Here is a 12,331-nt window from a genome sequence, read left to right as displayed (position 1 = left end):
AACCAGCAGTGTGAGCTCTCTTCTACTTTAATTCAGTTTGCAAAATCTACTGGAACAAACTATAGAAAATCAACCGCATATTAACGCAGCAAATTATGGGCTGAACTCACTGATTTAACTAATCAAACAAATTAACCAAATATAAAGGTGGTTACTTTCATACATCATTTGGTTCATGGCCAAGAATTCTTGACTGAAGGATTTTCTGAAATGTCTATGGAGAAAATGAATGGGAAAAATATAACCGGAACCCAGGTGGCTAGAAAAGTGGGCGGTCTCTGTTTTACTCTATTGTAGTAATAACAAAAAAAGCTAAGGACAAAAGTACAGGGAGTTCTCATGTCTGTGAGCAGACAGAGCATCAGCTGCTATGTAGGACAAACAGACACACACCAGTCCAACAGGAACATTACAAACACACACACACACACACTTTTTTCCATCCCTTGCCCAGGTGCAATTACTTTGGCCATTTTTGCATGATTTGTTGTGAAAAGGTACATTTAAAACCTGTCAGACAACAGACATCGCGTCTCAGTGTAGCCGTCTGTTTCCTCAGAAGTGGCTGGAGCCGGGCCGCTGCAGCACTCAGAGACAGGTGTGCGTGTGTGTGATATATGAAGCTGCTCAGTGAACAGTGTGCCAGCACAGCAGCACAAACAGCACAGAGACATGTCTCAGCCTGCCCGTCTCAATGGAGCACTCACCTGTCTCTCTGCTTCAGACGGAGGGAGCTGCAGACACTAACACACCTGATTCACTAAACACACAGGCCTTCATATATTACTAACTGACTTGATTCTAATGAGGGAAAAATTAAGAAAAAGTCCTCATGTACAGCTGTGATGCCCGTGTGGACACAAAGCATTTCTCCTCTATGTTTCACTGTCCTAAACATTACAAACGCACATATCCCATAAAAAAGCTGTAAGCAGTAAATGAAAGTGACGAGTATTGCGTAATTCCCCATCAATGTTGACAACTATCTGTTCATACTCTTTTCCCAATGCCATAGAAATATCCACATTACGAATGTGTAAGAAACTGAATGAACTACAACCCACGGTTATAACAAATAGGACTTTTACCACTGCTATGGGACTGTTATATTACCCACGAAAGCTACAGTGTACATTAGTTTTTGTGAAGGTTATCAAAAGTCCTGATGAATTAAAACAGGATGTGATATAGCCAATGTAATATGTAGGTAACACTTTCCAATAAGGTTTTATAGATTAAAACAGAGTATAGAATACCCAATACATATCACTCGTATAGTTTTGAATGGGGAAAAATGCAACGCTCAATATGGCCGCTCAAGCGTAGGAAGCCCCGCCTTCTGAATGAAAGAGCCAATCGCTAATCGGTGAAGTCCGCGCATAACTGCAGCTGCCGTTAGAAGTCCCAGTTGCTGCGCTCAGGACTGCATATGCGCACTGGCTGATCTAGCCTGAGAAATAAGCTTTTTATAACGCCATTTGAGCAAAAGAAACAACATTTATGGTACAGTTGTTGTCAAATTTCTTTGGTGATTTTTTTGGCGTTTCAGAGATGGCCGCCGAGTGACAGGACTTGTCTTAAAGAGACTTTGATTAAAAGTAATGCAATATGAAATGTAAAATGACAATGAATAATATGTTTTACAACATTTATTAATTTAGTTTAATGTTAATTTCTACATACACTAATAGTGTTAACAAGCTGAATAAATTAAACATGAACATTAGTATAAATATAAATTAACTTCAATCTAGTTATTCGTTTAAAGTATAGTTCATTAAACCCAATTCATTGAATAATGTTAACAAATTGAATCTAAATGTAGTGTTACCAGTCTGTTTTTATTTAAAAGAAAATTTGTATATAAACAAAACAGCTGTATAAGCATAACTGCATAAATCTGAATTATATAGTAATGGTAATGTCCAATCTAAATCACGCATGTCTCTGTCATGAATGAATGGAGGTTGTTTCACCAGTTAAATTAAATATGATTAATATGATTATTGCGGTAATCTGAAGGCAGCACAAAACACGACGTTTGAGATGTATGGACTTGATCAGCAAGTCTTCAGCAACAATCCCAAAACAATCATTTGCTTCTTAGGAAAACAATACGATATTCTCAAGAAAATATTTGATAACTTAAGAATTTTTCAAGAATTTCACTTAGGAATATGAACTTATTAGAAATGTATTAAGATTTTTCTTAAGCTTTTGAGAACCTAGCACCAGTTACTCTAGATACAGTTCCTACACACCTTTGAAACAAGGATTTTTTTATAGCTTTTCCAGTCATTCATAATTAAAATCCTACTGCATAATGATTTTTAGAATTCAAGTCGAGTCAAATATTTTAGAGCCAAGGATAACCAGAATCATAGAAAAACTGACATATTGACTACAGAAAGACTGTATTAATTTCTTCTGACTTTTCCATGCTTTGAAATCACAATTTTAAAACCCAGCTGAAAGATCCATGTTTTCCATGGGTGTGGGAAAACTGCTAGGTTACAACATTTTAAACAGGTCATGCTCTTATCATTCTGCACAGTGCAGTCTACTCAAGAAAGCAGCATGAAGCCACATATACTTCACAGTTGCAGTTTTGGGGCAAAAGCTGGCAGGACAAATGCTGACTCACCTTGCAGTGTAGTGTTGCTGTTCTGAAGGGCGGGTTTGGGAGGGGGCACTGGAGGCTGTTTAGGGGCAGGAGGGTTGGAGTGGGCGGGGACAGTGGGAGGAGTCAAGTGGGCAGAAACAGTGGGCGGAGCAGAGTGGGCAGGGAGAGTGGGAGGAGTCAAGTGGGCAGAAACAGTGGGCGGAGCAGAGTGGGCAGGGAGAGTGGGCGGAGTCGAGTGGGCAGGCACAGTGGGCGGAGTCGAGTGGGCAGGAAGAGTGGGCGGAGTCGAGTGGGCAGGCACAGTGGGCGGAGCTTCACGGTCTCCTGCTGTTATGGGAGGAATGGGATTACTTCGGGAGGAGTCGTCTACATTTAAAGACACAGTCCGAGGAGGAGGCTTAGCAATGGGGGGAGCAGAGGATGAGGATGATGAAGACGATGATGAAGAGGAGGATGGGACTGGAGCAGTCTCAGTGGAGGAGGAAGAACCCATCCGCCATTTGGGAGGGAGAATGGCCTGTTTAGAGGGCGGCTGGGAGTCTTTAGTGGAGGCACTTGGTGCAGGTTTGGGCTCAGGAACAAACCGCACACCCACTGATCCTAATGGTGAGCACAAGACACATGCACAAACATACATAAACACAAATAACAAAACACACACAGGTGCACAGCACAATCACAGCAGCAGGCATGGGTAAATCAGGCATGGCTTGTGAACAGAGTGACAGTGGAGTGCTTTAAAGACCCCATGAAGTCAAAATGGCAGTATTGTGTTTTGAGGGCATCTATATGCCCAATGTTGAAAAAAATAACTTTTAAAAAGGTATACTTAGGGCTACACGATCGACATATGCTTCAATAGCCAATAAAGGAATCCAGCTGTTTCATGGGGTCTTTACCGCCGCTGTGCCATGAGCAAAACAGTGCATAGTGAAGCTCTGCAGATTTAGCAATTCAACTGCATCAACTGTTTAATCAACACTCAGACTCTTGAAATAGCGGATGTACAGCTAAGCTGTCTCTCAAGAACCTGACATAAGCTGCTAAGAGCTTAAGCAAATGTATTTGTGACACTACTGTAAACGTCTCCTGATAGCAAAAACAAGACTTTGATGGACACCGAACTGAAGTCTATTATGATCCCAATTATTATTTGACAGACAGGCTAAAGAGCTAATTATAGAGGTGGCAGGCAATAAAAAAAATAAAATAAAAAAAAAAATGAAAATATGATGTCATTAAGTTTAAATGTTCTTGTAACAGATCAATACTGCAGCTCCAGGGTTATTTTGAACAGATTGTCAATACTGGGACACACTAATATTGAACTTCTGGGCCAATACAAATAAACAATGATTGCAATTTTGCATTTAAACTCTTTAAAAACAACCGGAGTGGCTAGTTTATAAAAAAAAAACATTATTTTTAACACGCTACCCAGCGAAGAATCGTAATAAACTTTGAGCTTTGTTACTTTTGATATGAAACAAAGTCTGAACTTTCAAATTTTATTCTATTTTCCAGCGCAAAGGTATATTTCCTTTAATAATTGTGACCCTGGAGCACAAAAGCAGTCTTAAGTCGCTGGGGTATATTTGTAGCAGCAGCCAAAAATACATTGTATGGGTCAAAAATGGGTTTTTCTTTTACCAAAAATCATTAGGATATTAAGTAAAGATCATGTTCCATGAAGATATTTGGTAAATTTCCTACTGTAAATATATCAAAACCTATTTTTTGATTAGTAATATGCATTGCTAAGAACTGCATTTGGACAACTTTAAAGGTGATTTTCTCAATATTTAGATTTTTTTGCACCCTCAGATTCCAGATTTTCAAATAGTTGTATATCGGCCAAAATATTGTCCTATCCTAACAAACCATACATCAATGGAAAGCTTATTCATCAGCTTTCAGATGATGTATAAATCTCAATTTCGAAAAATTAACACTTATGACTGGTTTTGTGGTCCATGGTCACAATTTATCCAGCCCTAGATGTATGTGAATATTAAAACTTCTAGTAAGCCTCACAGTTTTGAGTGATGCCTTTATTGCATTTTCTGAGCCCACAAATGTAGTGTCAGGAATGAAGTGAGCTGGGTGAGAGTTTTACCTGTCCGCGCCCTTGTTTCCTCCTCTGCAGGTGTGTATTGTGGCAGTGTGCTGCTCTGGATGGCCTCTGAAACCGGCCGGACCTTCTGTCCAATGTCAGACGAGCTCTTCTGAAGAATGGGCCGCATGTCCTGTTCTGACTGAGGCCGGAAGAGTTTCCCATCAGACACCTGTTTCACGGGTTCTGGCCTCCTGACATCTCTCCTTTCTCTCTCGTCTTTTCTGTCTCTCTCCTCGCGTCTATCCCGTTCCTCTCTTCTTTCCCTGTCTTCCTTCCTCTCATTCTGCTCCTTTCGCTCTCTCTCGTCTACTCTCTCTGGCTCAACCCGTCTTTCGTGATCCTCTTTCCGGTCTCGTGGCTGTTTCCTGTCCCTGTTTTCTCTCCAGTCTTTCTCTTCCCGCTTTTCTCTGTCATTCCTCCTCTCTTTCTCACGCTCATCTCTTTCACCTTTTCCATGCCAGTCTTCTTTGTCCGGCCTCCTGTCTTGTCTGTCTCGGTCATCTCTACGTTCGCCTTTTCCTTCCCTGTCATCTTTTCTATCCCTTCGTTCTCTGTCCCTACTCGCTTTCTCGTCTCTTTCGTCCCGCCGATACCGTCCCTCCTCCTGTCCTTGACGTTCACTAGGTAAAGATTCTGCTCGTCTCTCCACATCTGACTCCAGTCGGCTGCGTCGGTCTGTTTCAGGCGGTAACCGTGTCCGAGCGTCCACATCCAGCGGCTGACGGTTGCGACTGACGTCGGAGGGTGCTCGGTTGCGGCGCTCCGGTTCGGGTGCGAGGCTGTTCCTCTGTTCTTCTCCTTGTGGCCGTGAAGATGGTGCCTTGACCTCTGACCCTGTGTCTGACCTGCGCTCTCCAGGCACTGGAACAGTGTGGCCGTTCTTCACTGGAGGAGCTTTGTGATTCATGTCATTACTCTCTGAAACAGATGTGGATAATGGACTTTGAGACAGAATACAAGGATTTTGCCATGACTATTCTTATATGTTTTAAGACTATGGGTGCTTCTCAATTTCCCTCCTCGCTTCCTTCTTGCTTTATTAATATTAATATTGAATGTCTTAAAAAAACAAACTTTAACAACATAAGGGCAGATCTATTTTGCGCAGCTGATGACACTGAAGTGACGCTAAAGGGAGCGAGGATATATCATTTCACTTGATTCAATTCCTCCATCCTCGCGTCTTTTCCATGCATCCTTCCCTCGCATCCTGACGGGGTGGAGATAAGATGCGAGGAAAGGAAGCAAAGAAAGGAAACGAGGATGCACAAATAAGAATTGAGAAGCACCCTTTATCATTGGCTTCTCCAGGACTAAAAATCATGATTTTAAAGTCACCATGAAATCAAAATGGACTTGGTTTCTTGGTTTTAATTGAATGCTTTAAGTGTTTATTATAAATGATTTATCTGTGCATATCTTTAAATAAATACATACATAATAAGTAGTTCTCATAATCTTTAAATCAAAAACATTAAAATGCCCCCTTACTGTGACATCTCACTGACGTTACTAATCCTGGTCCTCATTGACTGTGAACCAGATTTAAACACCACATTGCAGCTAATTATGTATTTTAAATATGGAAAAGTCAGAGAATTATCACCATAAAGAAAGAGCATATTTTTGTATGTATCATGTGCTGTATTGTCATTAAAATAACATCACAATGCAAAAACTCTTTATGATCTTACAGTAAAAGTAAGATAATAACGAGTTTTTGCATTGTGACGTTAATGACAATTCAGCACATGATACATACAAATATGCTCTGTTTATGATGGAATGAATCTCACAAAGCATTTCAATTGAGCAATTAAGTTCAAAACAATGAGACATGACCATGCTCGGTTGCCGTACCATTCTCTGGGACGTCTTTCAGTAACCCTCGCTCTATCAGCTCCTCTCTGGGCTTCCTCATCGATATCTTCCTCTCCAACACTGATCATTCAGAAAGACAGCAGACACACAATCACTTAAGCCACTGGTTTTGAAAGACACAGAGTTTAAGAGAATCCTAAATCCTAGTTTCATTAATAACACATCGAAACTTACTACTGTGACTTCCAAAAAATGTTCATATCAGAATTCCGTTTTCAACAGAATCAGCATTATAATATAACTGTCTTCGATAAGTGTAGTTTAAGAGTCAGTAATCGACAGACCTTCTGACGTTTCCTTGAACTTGTCACTGCTTCTCTTCTTCCTCCACTTCCAGGGTTTGAAGATCTTGCCCAGGCTGGGGAACTTGCTCTTGCCCTTCGCCGAAGGGGTTCCTGCTCCTGGAGGTGCTCCATCACTGTCTGGCACACTATGATCCACTTCATCATCTGAAGAGGTGCAGGGGGAAAGAGAGAGAAGTTAGTTAGTAACTGCATGATTTTTACTTAACATTTCAGCCATATGGACATCAACTTGACCACAGCTACTAATAAATATAATGTAGAAACGTAAATTTTCTGGAAAGCTGCTTTGCAACGATTTGTATCGTGAAAAGCGCTATACAAATAAACTTGAATTGAACTCAAATGACTAATCAGACATTAATGAAAAATAAGAAAGTAAAATTAAAATAACTAATTCTAAGGTTGTGCACAGCTGTAAGATACTGTTAAACACAACTGTGACACATTCGATGTTAACGTAAAGCAGAATGCATTTAATATTTTTGTTATTTGAATAGCATTCGAATGCCATTTAATACCAAACTGTCATGTGAAAGCAGTGTTAAAACGTAATTAAATTTCAGATATGCATCTCAATACATACTAGTCAGAATATGCAAACACCACCAAAATGAATTAAACAGCTCTTTGTGTTGTGCATGTAAAATTACTGTAACACACAGCCAGGCATGATGACGGTCAAAGCACGTGCTTAATATAGGGCTGTCGCGATTCATTGAGTTTACTCGACTAGTCGATTTGTAAAAATTGTCGGCGCATTTCACAGACGAGAATCCATAAAACACATTATTAGACTATTTTCCAAGGCTGCATGATATATTAATCCCATTTAAAAATCATAATTAAGCAGAATTGTGAATTCACAAACGCTAAGATTTAATTAAATATATGCGATGCAGTTCTAACTTAATTTTCTCGTGATCTCGACATAACGAAAGTTGTTTTGTCGTTATCACGACTTAATTTTCTCTGTGTATTCGGCATGAGAAAATGCTATAGAAGCAGCATCATCGCAGCATCATGGATGATCGCATTCGCTTTTACTTTGATCAGGGACTCACTCAAACTGAAATAATAAAAATAAAAATATGGTATAAGTACCATCCCAAATATTGAAGGTGTTGTGTGTGTGACCGACTACATTGATCCATGATAGAATACTTTTCATGCATATTCATACTCGGCCATTTTAGCTCTGTGTCTGTCAGTGATTGACGACTTACACACAAGTGTTGGACACTTGAGAAGGAGGCTGTCGGGTCTGCAACTGCGACCCTCATTTTCTCACGATAGCTACAATTACGTCGTGAGAAAACGGTTTTTAGGTTGAGATCAACAACTTTCGTTATGTCCAGATAACCACAAAACAACTTTCGTTATGTCCAGATAACCACAAAACAACTTTCGTTATGTCCAGATAACCACAAAACAACTTTCGTTATGTCCAGATAACCACAAAACAACTTTCGTTATGTCGTGATCACGAGAAAACAAGACAGAAAAATTATAATAATCCATGGCCGCTTAGAACTTCCGTACTGATTCCTAAAGCAACTGTATTAAAGTTTTTCAGTCAAGAATAGTGAGTGATTTTTCTCTTTGCGTTTTGTTGTTTTGTTAACGTTAAATGAATAGTTCCCCCAAAAATAAATATTCTGTCATCTGTCTGTCAATTCTGTCATAATGTTTTATTTTTATACCATCATTTACTCAAAAGTTGTTTTAAACCTGAGTGAGTTTCTTTCTTCTGCTGAATATAAATGCTATTTTGAAGAAGGTGGAAAACCAAACAGTTGCTGGTCCTCAGTGACTTCCATAGGATTTTTCTTTCCTGCTATCAAAGTCAATGTGGACCAGCAACTGTTTGGTTACCCTCATTCTCCAAAATATCTTATTTTGGGTTCAGCACAAGAAATTAATAGAGGTTTGGGACAACATGTGAGTGAGTAAATAATGACAGAAATTAAATTTTAGGGTGAACTATCCCTTTAATGACAGTCGACAGCATGTTTAGTGTCCTGTCCCTTTAAGAGCTGCACGCATCTAATATACAGTACAGGCACGCATCCGTTTCTCTCTTAACTATTTACTTTCATTTTAGAGATAACCAACTGAGTCTGTATGTAAACCTTGTGTGTTTTGACAGTATTAGCGCAAACGATAACTTAGTTCAGTAATCAGGCGCTGTTAGACAGGCTTTTAGTGCGCGTGCTTCTGGTGTACACGCTCGCAAATTAAACATTTAACCAGCAAGGCTTGTGTACAAATAATGTAGTTTTGCGATCGCGAATAAGTGCAGTGTCCTGTCAGAGTAACTCTACTGCTGTATGTCGTGTTGTACAGTATATAGAGACGGAGACCAGAACTGTATTTGATATAATGTGTGCTGTAGCACGATACTACGATATTTCTTCAAAAGCAGATCGTGGAGACATTTTTATCATCCACAATCAAAAATCGTCATATCGCACACCCCTAATGTTAATATTTAACAGTTAAATATTACATTGATCTTACACGTGAAAATAACAACACCACTAGCACATTGTCCTGGCCACTGACTTACTTCAGAAACCCGAGTAACACAGCACACCCACCGCACTGCTACACATTCACAGCGAGAGAAAAAGAAAGCAGACTCGGTTTCTTAAGATAAGACTTGCCACAGTAACTGTAATTGCCTAAACATTTATAGTTTGTTGGATAAGAGTGCAATACTTTGCTAAAATGGATTGACAAAACAATTACAACTCTTTCAACAGCCTCATGACTCACATGTAACAACAGTGGGCGTTGATTCAGGACAGTTATATGGACACTGAAACTCTGACTCAAACAAGCCATAAGCTCAGGGTGATTTACTACAGTTACAGTAAATCAGTTTACATCGTGACACCCAGCTGATTTTTACAAATCTTGTTGCTACTAAACCCTCTACCAGTAGTCATAAGCACAGGCCACATTATGGACTGTATAAAGATGTGCTTCTAATAATAATACCATAACCAGACCTAATCATGGCACATCAAGCCACCAGGCCAGTTTCACAACATCCCGCAGGAATCTGAGAGGTGCAGCCCTTTAATGTGCATTTCAGACATTCAGCTGGTGACAGTACAGATTTAACCAGCATACAAAGATCAACACTAACCACAGATCCTGTTAATTAACGTTGGGTTAACATGACTAGCTAAAACAGAGAGCTGAATACAAGTTAAGGTCTATAAAATAAAATAATTGTCTTTAGACCTTTAGTTTCTAAACAGAAACAGTAAAGGTAGTTCAGCCTTGAATCAGGATACTGATAAAACAATTTCAGAAAAAAAGACATTAGCAGTTTTCAGACATGTTTTGTTTGTTGGGTCAGAGTACCTATTAAATCACAGAGATTCATACAGAGCCCAGAGAGAATATGAATAGTAATATTCACGATTTATTAATTTGTGGCACATTATATTAATGTGTTTTGTTTTAGGCCAATTTGTGGCCACAATATCACAACCTCTTTCAACTTGCCCTCATGTCTAGGCTTCATTTAATTGTGATAAAACATTTAAGTTTAATCTGCTTAAATCTATCAAATTAAAGTTAACTTAATCTGTTTGTTTTGGACTACATAAACAATTTTTGTCAACATAACTAGACAATGAATTTCTACTACCCAGCATGTTTTGCATGGGACTGAATTTGGATAGCAAATTGTAAAATTAAGCATAATTAGTTTTTGAGTAAAGGGAAAAATACAAAAACGTTCTTGTTTCCTCTTTGCTTGCTCCATAGACTCCACAGTACATGCCATTTTCCCCTTGTTTGAACAAATGCTAGGATGTTGTAACATAGGAAAGAGAATGTGTTATTCAATGTGCAATTGATGTCTATTCAGCATGAATAATGAGTCAGAGACCGTTAAACTGGTCTGAAGATACAAGACAAGGCAGGTTGTGTATGACACACGGGGCGCTTTGGAATGTTTTTGGGTTTTGGCAGCTCCATTGGCCTAGATGCTCTTAACTGATTTGGCAAGGGTTTGACAGCACACAGACCTAGTTTACTTCACTCAAATGGGATTTTTCCATGAAAACACTTTACACATGTGGAAAAACCTTTAAAAAAGATACAAAAAACCCCCTCAAGTCAAAACTACAAACTCCCCTGACGTGACCGTGAAATCGCATATTGTTTTATGAAAATTCTGTGAAAAATGTACATAATCAGAAGCTGTTCATGCATAGATAAGATCCCTAAAGTTGCAAAGACTAAAGTCTCAAAACCAAAGAGATGGACTTGTCCACGCCCTCCTGAAACAGCTAATTTAAACACCCCCCCACATGTCTACATCACAATGTGGGGAGATTTGCATAACACCGGCCAAATGTTTACGCAAAGAAAGGGGGCGTGATTTTTATTCTGTCTAGTATTGCTGCCCATGTCCTGGAGACGCTGTGCTTTTTTCGGTAAGGTTATGCCCTTCTCATTTTACACTTCGTGCATGTGTACTGAATATTAAATAAGTTAGTAATGATAACAATGTGTACCATGCTGATTTGTACAAAGGCTCAGTAGATTTGAACTTAACAAGCCTAAACAGACACCGAATGAGAGAGATTGACTGGGCGCGTGCGATTACCTGCATCTGTCCTTCAGGCTGAGTCATGTATATTTCTGAAAATAGGTTGTCATGTCCAAGGAAAGTGAAATCTCTGTCTGAGCATCGACGCTCTGCTGATCATGAGCCTTTAAAAGTAGCGCTCAAAGTTCAAATGATTTCAACAGCGTGTGTCATTGCATCTCTTTTTGAATGAATCAGCGTTTTTGAACTTGTAGTTGAATGAACGGTTTAAAGACTCACTCAAAGACCGTGTGGCGCAACCATGAAACTGCACTGACTGACAGCCCGTCTAGAACATGCAGGTGAAATATCGAAAGAAATTGTCCAGTCAGATTCGAGGATCAGCACTAACTGGTATATAACAATAGCCTAACGATTTTTGTTGACAGGTTTATGTTCTGTTATGTGGACCGTTATTTTGTCATTCTCTTCTGTTTACATCACTTCCTGTTTCAACACGATTTAGTTTCGGTTTCTGAATTCCTTACATCGTAACATACACACAGATATATACATATACTGCACTTTTGAGCCACTCAAAATTACCGCAAGGGAAATTCCTTCACTGCGACAGCCCTAGTAAAAAGACAGTATGAGTCATTATAATCAGTAATTATGTCCCCACTGAATGCAACAAATGCCTCGTTTATAATGGGTTTTCATTGTTTTTGTGTCGTCGCACCGGGAAACGCCATCACTATATGGTGAGAGCCATAACATTTCCGTCTCACGCTTGAGGCATTCGGCCAATCACAACGCACTGGAAATCTGACCAATCAGAGCGAACCTCGCTTCTC

The 12,331-nt window shown here is 39.5% G+C and overlaps 1 protein-coding gene across 6 annotated transcripts in view; it reads right to left on the bottom strand.

The window, feature by feature from the left end:
- Positions 1-12,331, bottom strand: part of phactr4a (phosphatase and actin regulator 4a) — a 52,613-nt gene that overhangs the window by 13,383 nt on the left and 26,899 nt on the right. For 4 of the 6 annotated variants that reach the window (XM_079381134.1, XM_079381136.1, XM_079381133.1 and 1 more), the window contains 4 exons: positions 6,905-7,069; positions 6,600-6,680; positions 4,740-5,657; positions 2,645-3,223 (listed from right to left, as the gene is read on the bottom strand). In XM_079381134.1, coding sequence (XP_079237260.1) covers positions 2,645-3,223; positions 4,740-5,657; positions 6,600-6,680; positions 6,905-7,069 — 1,743 coding nt within the window. The remainder of the gene's footprint in view (positions 1-2,644; positions 3,224-4,739; positions 5,658-6,599; positions 6,681-6,904; positions 7,070-12,331) is intronic. The other 2 variants (XM_079381138.1, XM_079381137.1) reach the window with 1 other exon arrangement.

Source organism: Barbus barbus (genome assembly GCF_936440315.1).
Source record: "Barbus barbus genome assembly, chromosome: 27".
NCBI classification, from domain to species: domain Eukaryota; kingdom Metazoa; phylum Chordata; class Actinopteri; order Cypriniformes; family Cyprinidae; genus Barbus; species Barbus barbus.
The sequence above is the reverse complement of the archived record's forward strand: the minus strand, read 5'-3'. Positions and strand labels throughout refer to the sequence as shown.